The sequence below is a fragment of the Colobus angolensis genome, unplaced genomic scaffold (assembly GCF_000951035.1).
Source record: "Colobus angolensis palliatus isolate OR3802 unplaced genomic scaffold, Cang.pa_1.0 Scaffold77, whole genome shotgun sequence".
Classification (NCBI taxonomy): domain Eukaryota; kingdom Metazoa; phylum Chordata; class Mammalia; order Primates; family Cercopithecidae; genus Colobus; species Colobus angolensis.
In genome coordinates, this window is record NW_012121487.1 from 2,899,524 (window position 1) to 2,914,986 (window position 15,463).

Here is a 15,463-nt window from a genome sequence, read left to right on the forward strand (position 1 = left end):
TAATTTTAAATAAAAATGTAACTCTTCCTTGGTTAGGCATAGTGGCTTACACCTGTAATCCCAGCAATTTGGTGGAGACTAAAGAGGGAGAATTGCTTGAGCCCAGGAGTTCAAGACCGCCTGGGCAATATAGTGAAGACTCATCTCTAAAAAAAATCAAAAAATTGGCTGGGCATGGTGGCTCACACCTGTAATCCTAGCACTTTGGGGGACCAAGGCTGGCAGATCACTTGAGGTCAGGAGTTCAAGACCAGCCTGGCCAACATGGTGAAACCTGTCTCTACTAAAAATACAAAAACTGGCTGGGTGTGGTGTCACATGCCGGTAATCCCAGCTACTCAAGAGGCTGAGGCAGGAGAATCGCTTGAACCCGGGAGGCAGAGGTTTCAGTGAGCTGAGATCGTGCCATTGCACTCCAGTCTGGGCAAAGCAAGACTCCATCTAAAAAAAAAAAAAAAAAATTAGCTAGGCATGATGGCACATGCCTGTAGTCCCAGTTACTCAGGAGGCTGAAGCAAGAAGATCATTTGAACTGGGGAGGTCAAAGCTGCAGTAAGCTGTGATCATGCTACTTCACTTCAGCCTGAGCGACATGGTGAAATTCCATCTCTATAAAAAATATGAAAATTAGCCAGGTGTGGTGGCATGTGCCTGTAGTCCCACCTACTCAGGAGGCTGAGGCAGGAGGATCACTTGAGCCCAGGTGGTGGAGGTTGCAGTGGGCCAAGCTTGTGCCACTGCACTCTGGCCTAGGCAATAAAATAAGACCCTGTCTCAAAAGAAAAAAAAAAAAGTAAGCTCTACCACAATGTCTGGCAGGGACATATAAATTTACACAAAAAATAGTTTTATCATTGTCACTGCGATACACAATATTACATGTGTATTATGACCAGTGCAGATGAAATTATACCTGCCTCTCATGTAATCTGGACATTATGCTCATAGTATTGTGCTCATCATGCCCATAGGCTTTCTAGAGAAGATAAACCTTTCATCCAGGTTTGGAGGGAAGAAAAAGACATGGATTGGTTGGAGAGGATAGGAGAGGATACCTCTAATAGAAGGGAAAATAGTAGGCATTATACAATTATAGTGCAAGCTTGTGGTTGCCTAAATTCCTAAGTCATTTTTGACTCATCAAGTGAGGTTATTGACTATAAATAGGTTTTTAAGTCCAAATAGAAATTTGCATTTATCCCTGATATATGTAATCATCTTGACTCAATCCTTTTTTTTTTTTTTTTTTAAGATGGAGTCTCGCTCTGTCACCCAGAATGGAGTGCAGTAGCACAATCCCAGCTCACTGCAGCCTCCGCCTCCTAGGTTTATGTAGTTCTCTGCCTCAGCCTCCTGAGTAGCTGGGATTACAGGCACCTGCCACCACGCCCGGCTACTTTTTAAATTTTTAGTAGAGACAGGGTTTCACCATGTTGGCCAGGCTGGTCTCAAACTCCTGACCTCAGATGATCTGCCTACCTCGGCCTCCCAAAGTGCTGGGATTACAGGCGTGAGCCACCACACCCGGCCTCAATCCTCTCTTTCTAATCTTCGGAGGCTGTTTTGAACTCACTGACTCTTTTGTTCACTGAACAATTACTATGTACCGCATAGTTCTAGGACCTGGACTATAACAGTGAACAAAGCAGAGTTGCTGTTTTATTAAGCTTGTCTAGTGATCGAAGACAGATAATAAATATATGACAGGGGCCGGGCGCGGTGGCTCAAGCCTGTAATCCCAGCACTTTGGGAGGCCGAGACGGGCGGATCATGAGGTCAGGAGATCGAGACCATCCTGGCTAATATGGTGAAACCCCGTCTCTGGGCGACGAGGCGGGGGCCTGTAGTCCCAGCTACTCGGGAGGCTGAGACAGGAGAATGGCGTGAACCCGGGAGGCGGAGCTTGCAGTGAGCTGAGAGCCGGCCACTGCACTCCAGCCTGGGCGGCAGAGCAAGACTCCGTCTCAAAAAAATAAATAAATAAATAAATAAATAAATAAATAAATAAATAAATAAATAAATAAATATATAACAGGATAATAAGCTCTATGAAGAAAAATAAGGAAGGGTGATGGGAACATTATCTTACTTGGGGCAGACAGGAAATACTTCTCTCATCCAGTGAGGTTTGAGGCTCACAATAAGTGAAGCAGCGAGCTGCACAGATGCCTGATACAAGAATGTTTCAGGCAGGATGCGGCGGCTCACGCCTGTAATCCCAGCACTTTGGGAAGCTGAAGTGATTGCATCACTTGAGGTTGGGAATTTGAGAACAGCCTGACCAATATGGAGAAACCCCATCTCTACTAAAAATACAAAAATTAGCTGGGCATGGTGGTGCATGCCTGTAATCCCAGCTCTTTGGGAGGCTGAGGCAGGAGAATCGCTTGAACCTGAAAGGCGGAGGTTGCGGTGAGCTGTGATCGCACCATTGCACTTCAGCCTGGGCAACAAGAGCGAAACTCCATCTCAAAAAAAAAAAAAGAATGTTCCAAAAAGAATCTGGAAAATGCTAGAATTATGTCTATTTCTTTTTTTTTTCCCTCGCTCTGTTCCCCAGGTTGGAGTGCAGTGGCATGATCTCAACTCACTGCAACCTCCACCTCCCGCTCAAGTGATCCTCCCACCTTGGCCTCCCAAATAGCTGGGACTACAGGCATGTGCCACCATGCCCTGCTAATTTTTGTAATTTTTTTGGTAGAGATGGGGTTTTGCTATGTTGCCCAGGCTACATTTATTTCCTTAGTTCTCCCTCCCTTCCAAATGGTCCCCTAAAAAGTAAATTGGAAAACTATAGACCTTATCTGGACCTTTAAGGCCTAAACCCAACTTAGCCTCAATGAACCTGAGGGAGCGAAAAAACTTGAGGGTCCAATTTGTGTGGGAAAAGATAAGACTAGGGTAAGGGAAACAAAAAACCATCTATTTCTCTTTCTCTCTCTCTCTTTTTTTTTTTTTTTTTGAGATGGAGTCTCAGTCTTTCACCCAGGCTGGAGTGCAGTGGCACTATCTCTGCTCACTACAACCTCCACCTTCCGGGTTCAAGTGGTTCTCCTGCCTCAGCCTCCTGAGTAGTTGGGATTATAGGTGTGTGTCACCACACCTGGCTAATTTTTTTATTTTTTTTTAGCAGAGACAGGGTTTCGCCATGTTGGCCAGGCTGGTTTTGAACTCCTGACCTCAGGTAATCTGCCTGCCTCAGCCTCCCAAAGTGTTGGGATAGCAGGCGTGAGCTGCCACACCCGGCCTATTTCTCTTTAGTTATTTGTTCATCCAACAAATATATATTAAGTGCCTGCTATGTGTTTTAAGCACTGAGGGTACAGCAATGAACAAAATAGACATAAATTTTTGTCCTCATGAGACTTACATTCTAGTGAAGATAAATAATGAACTGTAAAATAATGTGCGTGTGGGTGTTTATTCTTACATATTTGTGTATGTATTTTATATTTTTTTCTTACATGTGTAGGGGTATGTGTATCAGAGAGAGATAATGACAAGGAATGTTGAAAAAATTAAGGCTAGGAAGGGTGGGTGGCAAGGATGGAGAAGATTGCACTTTTAAATAGGGGAGTCAGGAAAGGCCTAAGAAGGTGACATTTGAGCAAAGTCTGACATTTTCCACTAATAGGGAAGAAAACCCCTATGTCTTCCAGTGAATGATTTATTAAGGTAATAATAATGAAAAGAGAAAGTCCCTATTTCTTCCTATTTAGAATAATATATGTATACATAAATACATGCATGTATATATACACACACACACACATACACACACACACACATATATATACACCTATTTTTTGCCTACAATGGATGTATTCATCCTGGAGGAATACTTTTTTTTTCCATCGCCTAGGCTGGAGTGCAGTGGTGCGGTCTCAGCTCACTGCAACCTCTGCCTCCCAGGTTCAAGCGATTCTCCTGCATCAGTCTCCCAAGTAGCTGGGATTACAGGCACATGCCATCATGCCTGGATAATTTTTTATGTTTTTAGTAGAGACGGGGTTTCACCATGTTGGTCAGGCTGGTCTTGAACTCCTGACTTCAGATGGTCCACCTGCCTCAGCCTCCCAAAGTGCCAGGATTATAGGTGTGAGCCACTGCACCCAGCCTTGTATTTTATATACATGGGAGCTAAAATTTTGGAACATATTTTGAAAGTACATAAACCCAGAGTTCTTCCTTTTGGCACCCATCCTTTTTTTTTTTTTTTTTTTGAGACAGAGTCTCACTCTGTTGCCCAGGCTGAAGTGCAGTAGCCAATCTCAGCTCACTGCAAGCTCCACCCTCTGGGTTCATGCCATTCTCCTGCCTCAGCCTCCTGAGTAGCTGGGACTAGAGGCACCTGCCACCACGCCCGGCTAATTTTTTGTATATTTAGTAGAGACGGGTTTCACCGTATTAGCCAGGATGGTCTCAATCTCCTGACCTCGTGATCCACCCGCCTTGGCCTCCCAAAGTGCTGGATTACAGGCCTGAGCCACCGTGCCCGGCCCACCCATCCATTTTTAACACCCTGAGCACCCTACCAAGACCATCTAAACTCAGCTCCACACCCTTCCACCCTACCCTGACAGCAAGTCAGTCAATGCAGGCTCTGTTCTGGATGCTATGGAATATCCTCATGAAACCAAAAATCTTGTGTAACAGTTGAAGTGAACAGGTGCCCATGAAAAAGGTGACCTTGGAACACATACAGAGCAGCTTTATGTGAAGCACAAATCAATATGAGCAAACCAAGTCTATAAATGCTGAGAGAAGGTCTAGAAAAGAACAGAAAGTCAAGTGGGGTGCCTCAGAGAAGGCTTTCTAGAGAAGATAAACCTTTCATCTAGGTTTGGCCAGGAGGAAAAGCCATGGAATGGTTGGAGAGGTTGAGAGAAGGTGCCTCTAATAGAAGGGAAAGACTCTGAAGCCCAGATGAGCACATTTTGCTTTAGAGGCTAGACTGCAGATTAGCTTGGCTCCAGCAGCAGCAATGAGCAGGGGAGATCTAGACAGGAGGTAAAGTCCACCCGCCCTGACGCAGCTCTGGTCTCTGCCTTCAGATGTGTCACCGGTGGTGGCCGGCCTCATTGGGGCCTCTGTGCTGGTGGTGTGTGTCTCGGTGACCGTCTTTGTCTGGTCATGCTGCCACCAGCAGGCAGAGAAGAAGCACAAGAACCCACCATACAAGTTTATTCACATGCTCAAAGGCATCAGCATATACCCAGAGACCCTCAGCAACAAGAAGAAAATCATCAAAGTGCGGAGAGACAAAGATGGTCCTGGGAGGGAAGGTGGACGTAGGAACCTGTTGGTGGACGCAGCAGAGGCTGGCCTGCTAAGCCAAGACAAAAGTCCCAGGGGGCCTAGCTCTGGATCTTGTATAGACCAATTACCCATCAAAATGGACTATGGGGAAGAACTAAGGAGCCCTATTACAAGCCTGACCCCCGGGGAGAGCAAAACCACCTCTCCATCATCTCCGGAGGAGGATGTCATGCTAGGATCCCTCACCTTCTCAGTGGACTATAACTTCCCGAAAAAAGCCCTGGTGGTGACAATCCAGGAGGCCCATGGGCTGCCAGTGATGGATGACCAGACCCAGGGATCTGACCCCTACATCAAAATGACCATCCTTCCTGACAAGCGGCATCGGGTGAAGACCAGAGTGCTGCGGAAGACCCTGGACCCTGTGTTTGACGAGACCTTCACCTTCTATGGCATCCCCTACAGCCAGCTGCAAGACCTGGTGCTGCACTTCCTCGTCCTCAGCTTTGACCGCTTCTCTCGGGATGATGTCATCGGCGAGGTCATGGTGCCACTGGCAGGGGTGGACCCCAGCACAGGCAAGGTACAACTGACCAGGGACATCATCAAAAGGAACATCCAGGTGAGTAGGAAGTGTGTGTTGGGGAGCAATGGTAGGTTGGGGGAGAAAATATCTCAGTGGATAAATGGAAGTGGGAGGGGAGTGGGAGGGGAGTGGGATGGGTGGCAAAGAAGGGCTATAGAGAGGAAGCTCTTGGCTGTCAAGAATAAGCAGTGGTCAGAGTAAGACAGAGGACCTGGCAGATTAGGTCTCCTCTAAGCAGCAACTTCCTGAGGAGAGAAGGTCAGATAGCTTCCACCATTTCACTTAGTGGTTGGCATTCTGATGCTGCTCAGCTTACTTGGAACAGGCTGGCCTACCAGTTGTAGATCCTCCATCATATCAGGGATATGGGGGCTAATTTTCTCTCCAAAATGATGTGATCTTCCTCCAGTGAATTTATTTTTCACAGCTGAGAAGCTAGGACAATAGTTCAGTAATTTTTCCTTCAGCAGCTTCCCTTTCCCAACCTAACCTAGGGGTGTAAATGATACCATGTACATGTCTTTTGTTGTTTTTTTTTTGTTTTTTTTTTTTGGAGACAGAGTTTCACTCTTGTCCCCCAGGCTGGAGTGCAATGGTGCGATCTTGGCTCATTGCAACCCCCACCTCCCGGGTTCAAGCAATCCTCCTGCCTCAGCCTCCCGAGTAGCTGGGATTACAAGCGCCCATCACCACACCTGGCTAATTTTTTGTATTTGTAGTAGAAACGGGGTTTCACCATGTTGGCCCAGCTGGTCTTGAACTTCTATCCTCAGGTGATCCACCTGCCTTGGCCTCCCAAAGTACTGGGATTACAGGTGTGAGCCACCACGCCCAGCCGTCATGCATATGTCTTTTTATGACCATTTTACAATGCAATTCAGTGAATTCTTTTACCCTTCTAGGCCCAAACCTTTGCCATAGACACTTCCCCTCTCTCCATTTCTCCTGTCCTCCCTCTTTGTATTAGAAGAGGGACGAGGGCCCTCCATCCTGTTTTCTCTCCCACTCTTCCCACTGGACGGACATTGGCTCTTGAGTTGTCATTTCAGGAGCACAGTAAATGTAGCCCCATCCAACCCCATTAGTTCATTTATTTCTTCCACAACTGGGGAGGCAGTGAAATGCTGCAGTTAAACACTTGGGCTCCAGAATTGGACTGCACGACTTTACTCTCCAGCTCACCACTTGCCAGCTGTGTGACACAGGTGAGTTACTCGACCCCTCTAAGCCTCTATTTTCTCATCTGTAAAATGGAGCTTATAATATTGCCTTCCTTACAGGGTTATGAGAATCAAATGAGATAATATGCCTGGCATATGATTGCTCTTGAAGAGGTTTCATTTTATTGGAGGAGAAAGACAAATATTTTTTGCAGTTTCTCTATAGTGAGTATGGTAGGTGCTATGAAAGAAGTTGTTGAAATTTTAAACTTAGAGTTTCATGTCTTTTTCAGGGTATAACGTAAGTGGTTAAAACAGCAAGGACTTTGAAATCAGACCTGAGTTTAAATCCAAATTCCACCAGCTAAATGACCTTGCGCAAGCTGCTTCCCTTTCTTTTTCTTCCTTCCTTCCTTCCTTCCTTCCTTCCTTCCTTCCTTCCTTCCTTCCTTCCTTCCTTCCTTCCTTCCTTCCTTCCTTCTTTCTTTCTTTCTTTCTTTCTTTCTTTCTTTCTTTTCTTTTCTTCTTTCTTTCTTTCTGACGGAGTCTCGCTCTGTTGCCCAGGCTGGAGTGCAGTGGTGTGATCTCAGCTCACTGCAAGCTCCGCCTCCCGGGTTCACGCCATTCTCCTGCCTCAGCCTCCTGAGTAGCTGGGACTACAGGCACCTACCACCATGCCCAGCTAATGTTTTTGTACTTTTAGTAGAGACGGGGTTTCACCGTGTTAGCCAGGATGGTCTCAATCTCCTGACCTTGTGATCCACCCGCCTTGGCCTTCCAAAGTGCTAGGATTACAGGTGTGAGCCAGCGCGCCCGGCCGAAATTTCAGTTTCTTATGGGACTAGAGTAGGACGATGATTTTATGTAGCCACTAGGACATAGTGAGACTTCAATAAATTGTGACCGTTACTACTATTGTTATTTCTATCATTAATCAAGTTTGATACCTGGGTGATGCATGTGGTTTGTAAATATTTATATTTTGTTTTGACAAAGTGGAGGAAGGCAAGGGAGGACTGAATTGGTGAAGGAGGTTAGGAAAGAATTTCGAGGCCGCTAGAAACAACTGCACATCTCCCAGAAAGAGCTCTGCCTGGGGCAGATCATACTTACTTCTTGATACCTTTTTTACCTGCAAGCCCTCACTGGACTCAGTGGGGAGACAGGAGGCTCAGGATTGGATAGAAGAGGCTCCTAAGTTAGCAGGCGCAGAGTGAGCAGTGAGCACCCAGGAAGAAGGTTTGCCTGCTGAAGAAGGGTACTGTGTCAAGTCTGGGTCGGCGACAGTGGGGAGCACACTCTGTGTGTGTGTGTGTGTTCTTGCTTTCTCTGTTCTGTGGTAGGCACCTGTCCTCCTGCAGCCAGCCCAGTGCTGCCTTTCATTTCCTGAAGGAACTGCTACTGCCACCTGGCACACTCAGATCCTTGTCACAGGGGCCAGGGAAGTCCAAGAATCTTGGAGAATATTAGACACATTTGGTCAGAGCATAAACAAGACACTGCCACATCTTGTGGTTCTCAATGCCAGGATACAATGAGACATCCCAGCGTCCAGCACTGCAGGGGTTTTCGCGTCCTCTGAGGTTGGAATCAGAAGGTGTGAACAGAAACAGATGCAGGGGCCTGTTTCATCTCCTTCTCTCCCCTTCCCTCTCCTCCCATCTTTTTTCCTCAGGGCTCTGCCCACCCATTCCGCTGTTTCCTTATTCCCTTCACAGCGGCTCCCATCCTCCACTCCTTCCCTTGTCTACCTCTCCTTAAAGGAGGAGCCTTTCCAGTATACCCTTCCATGTGACTCCAACCTTGGTAAAGCCACCAACCAGCTGGACTCCTCCAGACAGCTATACACTTGCAGCCCAAGGCTGGGAGTGGAATATGGCTCTGTGCCAAGCTGCAGCTGGGAAGAGACTGGCAATGAAAGGGACTGATTTGGGCTGGGAACAAAACAGTCTCAAATCAAGGGCACTGGACACAGCACAGACAATGGCATTTGCTAAACTGCCAGGGGCTCTTGGCAAGAGCCACATTTCTTTCCACTTTATTAACTCCCTTGAGGAGGGATAAGCCAGGGCTAGGATCCTGAGCAACACACGCCCTGGAGGAGGCCCGAGATAGGACACCCAGAGCCTGTGCAGCCCCACCCCAGAGCTTTCCAGCCTCCCAGGCTTCCTAAACCCATTTTCCCAACCAGTGCCCGTAGGCAGGACTATGTTCCATCTGAGCCATGGCTGCCATCTCCCTAGTCACTCATCCACTAGGTTCCCTAGCAGTGCAGGCTGAAAATGTCTATCCCAAATCCTCCCTACTGCAGCAAAGTAGGATCTCCCCTAGGTGAACATGAGCTAGAGCTGCCCTGGGCCATGCCACACTGGCTGTAATAGGCTTTTTCCTGGTCTGGCTTACACAGACCAGGAAAAAGCTACTGCACTCTAGTCTGGATGACAGAATGATACCTTGTCTCAAAATAAAATTTAAGAAAAAAAGAAAAAGAAAAGAAAATATGGCCAGGCACAGTGGCTCCCACCTGTAATACTAGCACTTTGGAAGGCCAAGGAGGGAAGATTGCTTGAGCCCAGGAGTTTGAGGTTGCAGTGAGCTCTTACCACAAACTGCACTCCAGACTGGGCAACAGATCATGTATGTGTATTGCAGGGAGGAAAAGGGGGATGGGGTTGAATGTTAAGGTTTTGTTTTTCTATGGTTGTGATTTAGGGTAGACGTGGCCCTCAGGACGTCTGGCCCCAAGAAGGGTTTATTGAGGTTATGCTGGTCTACCTAATACAAGGGCTCCTTGGCGAGAGCATCACTCTGAAAGAGGTTCTGCTAATTATAGGAAAACAGACTATTCCTTGCCTAAGTATTATTTCTTCTGAGTGTATTCTTTAGGACAACTGTTCCTGTTCCTCTGTTCCACTGAAGGAGCAAGGAGATTGCTCTCAGACAGCCGAGCACCGCAGCTCTGTCAGGCATGAGAAAATCCTTTCTCCCCCTTGTCCTTCTGCTTGCCTGCCCCCCAACAGGGCCTTTACCTCACTAGGCCAAGGGGCTGGGAAACAGAGCTTGCTCCCAGCTTTCAATGGCTCTTTCAGAAGAAAGAGCTATTGACATAACTACTTGGAATGGGAATTGGGTAGAAAGAGAAAAGGAGGGGGCCTGAGGGAACGATATTAAACTGCCTTCAATGCAGGATGGAGTGGCATTCAGGTGGTGTTGTGGCTACAGACTTGGGCATTGCAAAGCGGTGCTGAGTGGGGACGGGCATGCTGCCAGTGTGAGATGGCCCAAGGTGAAGGAGGGATCAGATGGAGGACAGTTGCCTGAGGAGTGATTTTTAAGGGAGAAAAAGATGAAAATGGTAACCAGAAGTTGTCTACTTTCCAAAAACACTAGGAAAGAGGTATGGGGATTTTGATTATGAAGATTTTGCTAGAATATATGATTTAGGATATAGAATTTTAAATAAGTAATCAGGAAACCTAAGCTATAATCTTGTCATTCATGTTATTCTTGCAAATAAAACTCTGCTTTTAAAATCAAATTTTGTCTGGGCGCGGTGTCTCACGTCTGTAATCCCAGCACTTTGGGAGGTTGAGGCAGGCAGATCACAAGGTCAAGAGATCAAGACTATCCTGGACAACATGGCGAAACCCCGTCTCTACTAAAAATACAAAAATTAGCTGGGCACGATGACACGTGCCTGTGTCCCAGCTACTCGGGAGGCTGAGGCAGGATAATTGCTTGAACCTGGGAGGCAGAGGTTGCAGTGAGCCGAGATCACACCACGGCACTCTAGCCTGGCAACAGAGCAAGACTCCGTCTCAAAAAAAATCAAATGTTGCTTTTCCCCTCACCTATCCTTCCTCCGTGTATAAAGTTAGAATCATAGTTAAAGACTGCATATTTAGTATTTACTCAGTATTGAAGGATGGCCCCAGAAATTGATATCAAACCTAGCTAACATTTTATTATTATTCATGGAAACAGAGGGGAGCAGTAGCCAAAACCATGCAAAAGTCCTTTTTAGATTAGTGCTATCTAATGATGATAGAAATGTTCTATATTTGCACCATGCAGTGTGGTAGCTACTAGCTACATGTCGCTGTTGAGCACTTGAAATGTGGCTAGTGTAACTGAGGAACTATAATTTTAATTTTATTTAATTTAAATTAAAATTGAAATAGGCACATGTAGCTAGTGGCTACTGTATTGGATAGCTCAGTTCTGAATGTTTTGGAATCCATTCAATTTTCTTTTCCATAAGGGATTACTTTTCATTCGATGTGGCTAATAGTAAAAGTGAGTTTATATTCACTGATTACATTCTGACTTCTAGCAAAATGAAACAGCCCAGAAGTATACTGGTTGGCAAGGGCAACCAGACTGTAATTCAAAACTGGCCAAGGGCTGGGTATGGTGGCTCACACCTGTAATCCCAGCACTTTGGGAGGCTGAGGCGGACAGATCACGAGGTCAGGAGTTCGAGACCAGCCTGACCAACATAGTGAAACCCCGTCTTTACTAAAACTACAAAAATTACCCGGGCATGGTGACACATGCCTGTAGTCCCAGCTACTCGGGAGGCTGAGGCAGGAGAATTGCTTGAACCCAGGAGGTAGAGGTTGCAGTGAGCCTTCGCACCACTGCACTCCAGCCTGGACAACAGAGCAAGACTTCATCTCAAAAAAAAAAAAAGAAAAGAACTGACAATACATATGTTATGCGTAAGGACAAAATGTGGGGCTTCTCTCTAGCAGAGAAAAACCATGCAAATATTTTTAAAGTTGATTCCCTTTTGTATTTCTTTTTTTTTTGAGACAGAGTCTCGCTCTGTCACCCAGGCTGGAGTGCAGTGGCCGGATCTCAGCTCACTGCAAGCTCCGCCTCCCGGGTTCAAGCAATTCTCCTGCCTCAGCCTCCCTAGTAGCTGGGATTATAGGCATGTGCCACCAGGCCTAGCTAATTTTGTATTTTTAGTAGAGACGGGGTTTCTTCATGTTGGTCAGGCTGGTCTCGAACTCCCAACCTTAGGTGATCCACCCACCTCGGCCTCTCAAAGTGCTGGGATTACAGGCATGAGCCACTGTGCCCGGCTCTTGTTTTTTATTGGCATATTTGCTGCTGCTGTTCTTTCCTGCACCAGACATACCTGAGTAGATAGTGAACTAGGCTGGGAGCTTCTTAAGGGTAGGATTCCTCAGTATCCATCTTTTCAGCCCTAGCTTCTAGCAGAGAGTGCTTGGCACTTAATAAGTAAGTGCCTAATAAGTCGTTTTTATGAGTGTGTGGTGTGTATAAGGCTGGTGATGAGCATAGTCTATTTTTGCTTAATTTAAGACTTCCTGGAGTAGATGACATTTCTTTGGGTCTTTGAAGAATACAAAGAATAAGGTGATAGCAGGGTGATGATTTGTCCCGAATTTAACTTACTGTGTTCTACATTCCTCAAAACTCACCTCCTTTTGTTTTCTTTATCCTGGTCTCATCCCCACTTTCTAAAGCTAAAAACATAAGAAACAGTCCACCATTTCCTCCCTGTTCCCTAGGCTTCACAGCCAATTAACTGCCCAAGCCTAAAAAGCCCTGACAGTTCTTCCTGAGACATATTTTACCTTCATGTCCATCTCCTCTGCCATAGCCCTAGCTCCAGTCCCAATCATTTCTTCTGTAGCAGGTTGCTACAGAACAACGGAGTCTGTTTTTTTGAGACGGAGTCTCACTCTGTCGCCCAGGCTGGAGTGCAGTGGCATGATCAAGGCTTACCTCAACCTCCACCTCCTTGGTTCAAGCGATTCTCCTGCTTCAGCCTCCTGAGTAGCTGGTACTACAGGCATAAGCCACCACAGCCGGCTATTTTTTCTATTTCCTTCTTTTTTTTTTTTTTTTTTTTTGAGACGGAGTCTCCGTCTGCCGCCCAGGCTGGAGTTCAGTGGCTGCGATCTCGGCTCACTGTAAGCTCCGCCTCCTGGGTTCATGCCATTCTCCTGCCTCGGCCTCCCAAGTTGCTAGGACTACAGGCGCCTGCCACCATGCCTGGCTAATTTTTTTGTATTTTTAACAGAGACAGGGTTTCACCGTATTAGCCTGGATGGTCTTGATCTCCTGACCTCGTGATCCTCCCGCCTCGGCCTCCCAAAGTGCTGGGATTATAGGCGTGAGCCACTGCCCCAGCCTAATTTTTCTTTTTTTTTTTTGAGACGGAGTCTCACTCTGTCGCCCAGGCTGAAGTGCAGTGGTGCAATCTCGGCTCACTGCAAGCTCCGCCTCCCGGGTTCACGCCATTCTCCTGCCTCAGCCTCCGGAGTAGCTGGGACTGCAGACGCCCGCCACCACGCCCGGCTAATTTTTGTATTTTTAGTAGAGATGGCGGTTTCACCGTGTTAGCCAGGATGGTCTCGAACTCCTGACCTCGTGATCCGCCCGCCTCGGCCTCCCAAAGTGCTGGGATTACAGGCGTGAGCCACTGCGCCCAGCTACAGCGGCCTCTTAACTAAGCTTTCTGATGTTGGTCTTTCTCTACTTTAGTTCATTCTCCACCTTTCTCTGAAATAATAATCATTTTAATAAAATGATGACAACTGGCCAGGCCTGGTGGCTTACGCCTGCAATCCCAGCAGTTTGGGAGCCCAAGGTGGGCAGATTGCTTGACCCCAGGAATTCGAGACCAGCCGGGGCAACATAGTGAGACCCTGTCTTTACAAAAAATACAAAATTTAGCCTGGCATGTTGGTGCACACCTGTAGTCCCAGCTACCTGGGAGGCTGAGGTGGGAGGCTCTCCTGAGCCCAGGAGGTAGAGGTTGCAGAAAGCTGAGATCTCACCACTGTCGTTCAGCCTGGGCAACAGACTCAAAAAAAATAATGACAGGTTTGCCACTCCTATACTCACCAACCTCCTCTTGTATGGGTGCTGCTGACTGTGCTCTTTGGTAGTGTCCCAACAGCCCTTTACTCCAGCCTTGCCCATCTTTCCAGGTTCCTGACCTACCTGTCCTATCAGCCACCCCTACTTCAGGCATAGTCACCTCTCAGCCATTCTCTTAACACAGCTTACCTTTTCAGGCCCAACTCCTTTGTGCCAGCCACTCCTGTCCACCTGCCTGACATGATCATCTCTGTGCCCATTGCTTCATGGTTTTGTACCCCCAGCAACTCAGTCCAGGCATCAGCTGGTAAAGCCTTCCCTCAATCTCCCAGCTCTAGGTGCCCAGAGCACTTAGACAGGCTTCTCATTTCTCTGACAAGTCCCGTACATGCTTATTTACTTCTCTGTCTCTTCTACTGAGTGGTAAGCTCCTTGGGAGCAACAGCTGAGTCACATCAGCTCTGGATCCTCAAAACCTGGCATGCAGTGCCTATGCAAATGTTCTTTAAAATGTTCCTGGAGGGGCCAGGCGCGGTGGCTCACGCCTATAATCCCAGCACTTTGGGAGGCCAAGCTAGACAGATCACCTGAGGTCAGGAGTTAGAGACCAGCCTGGCCAACATGGTGAAATCCTGTTTTTACTAAGAATACAAAAATTAGCCGGCCACGGTGGTGGGCGCCTGTAATCTCAGCTACTCTGGAGGCTGAGACAGGAGATTCACTTGAACCCGTGAGGCGGACGTTGCAGTGAGCCGAGATCATGTCACTGCACTCCAGCCTGGGCAACAAGAACAAGCCTCTGTCTCAAAACAAAAACAAAAAAAAAACAAAAAAAAAGTTCTTGGAGGACTAGAGGTTTCTTTCAAGCTCAAAATGGAGCCTAGCATCACATTTAAAGATGGAAAAACAAAGATCAGGGTGCTAGGGAGGAAGCTGACTTGGCTGGAGAAAATACACTAGAGTGCACATTGGGGTGGGCAGAGCAGGTGTGGATATTCACCTTGTGAAATTCAGGGACAGGTTCAGGGACTTGCCCAAGGCCATGTGGTGAGTAAGTGGCAAGGTTAAGATTCAAACCCCGTTTTCCTACCTCCCACCGTACAGTCTTTGAACTTTTTAAAGGTTAAGAACCAAATGAGAGGATGCACTTCTATAGTGCACACTATGTGCTGGGCACCATTGCAGTTTACAAATTTTAACTTATTTAATCCTTTTGATAATGCTATGTGGTAGGTACAACCTTTCACCCACATTTTATAGATGAGGAATCTGAAGTACAGAGATGTTGAGTAACTTGTCCAAGGTCACAGATAAGAAATAGCATCTGGGCACGGTGGCTCATGCCTGTAATCCCAGCATTTTGGGAGTCTGAGGTGGGAGGATCACTTGAGACCAGGAATTCAAGACAAGCCTGGGCTACATAGTGAGACTCTGTGTATAGGAAAAAAAAAAAAGGCCGGGCGCAGTGGCTCAAGCCTGTAATCCCAGCACTTTGGGAGGCCGAGATGGGTGGATCACGAGGTCAGGAGATCGAGACCATCCTGGCTAACATGGTGAAATCCCGTCTCTACTAAAAAAATACAAAAAACTAGCCGGG

At 47.0% G+C, this 15,463-nt stretch overlaps 1 protein-coding gene across 2 annotated transcripts in view; it reads left to right on the top strand.

Annotated features, from left to right (window-relative positions):
• SYT11 (synaptotagmin XI) overlaps positions 1 to 15,463 on the top strand; it is a 25,695-nt gene that overhangs the window by 4,529 nt on the left and 5,703 nt on the right. For both annotated transcript variants that reach the window (XM_011928361.1, XM_011928362.1), the window contains exon 2: positions 5,055 to 5,881. In XM_011928361.1, the coding sequence (XP_011783751.1) occupies positions 5,055 to 5,881 (827 nt within the window). The remainder of the gene's footprint in view (positions 1 to 5,054; positions 5,882 to 15,463) is intronic.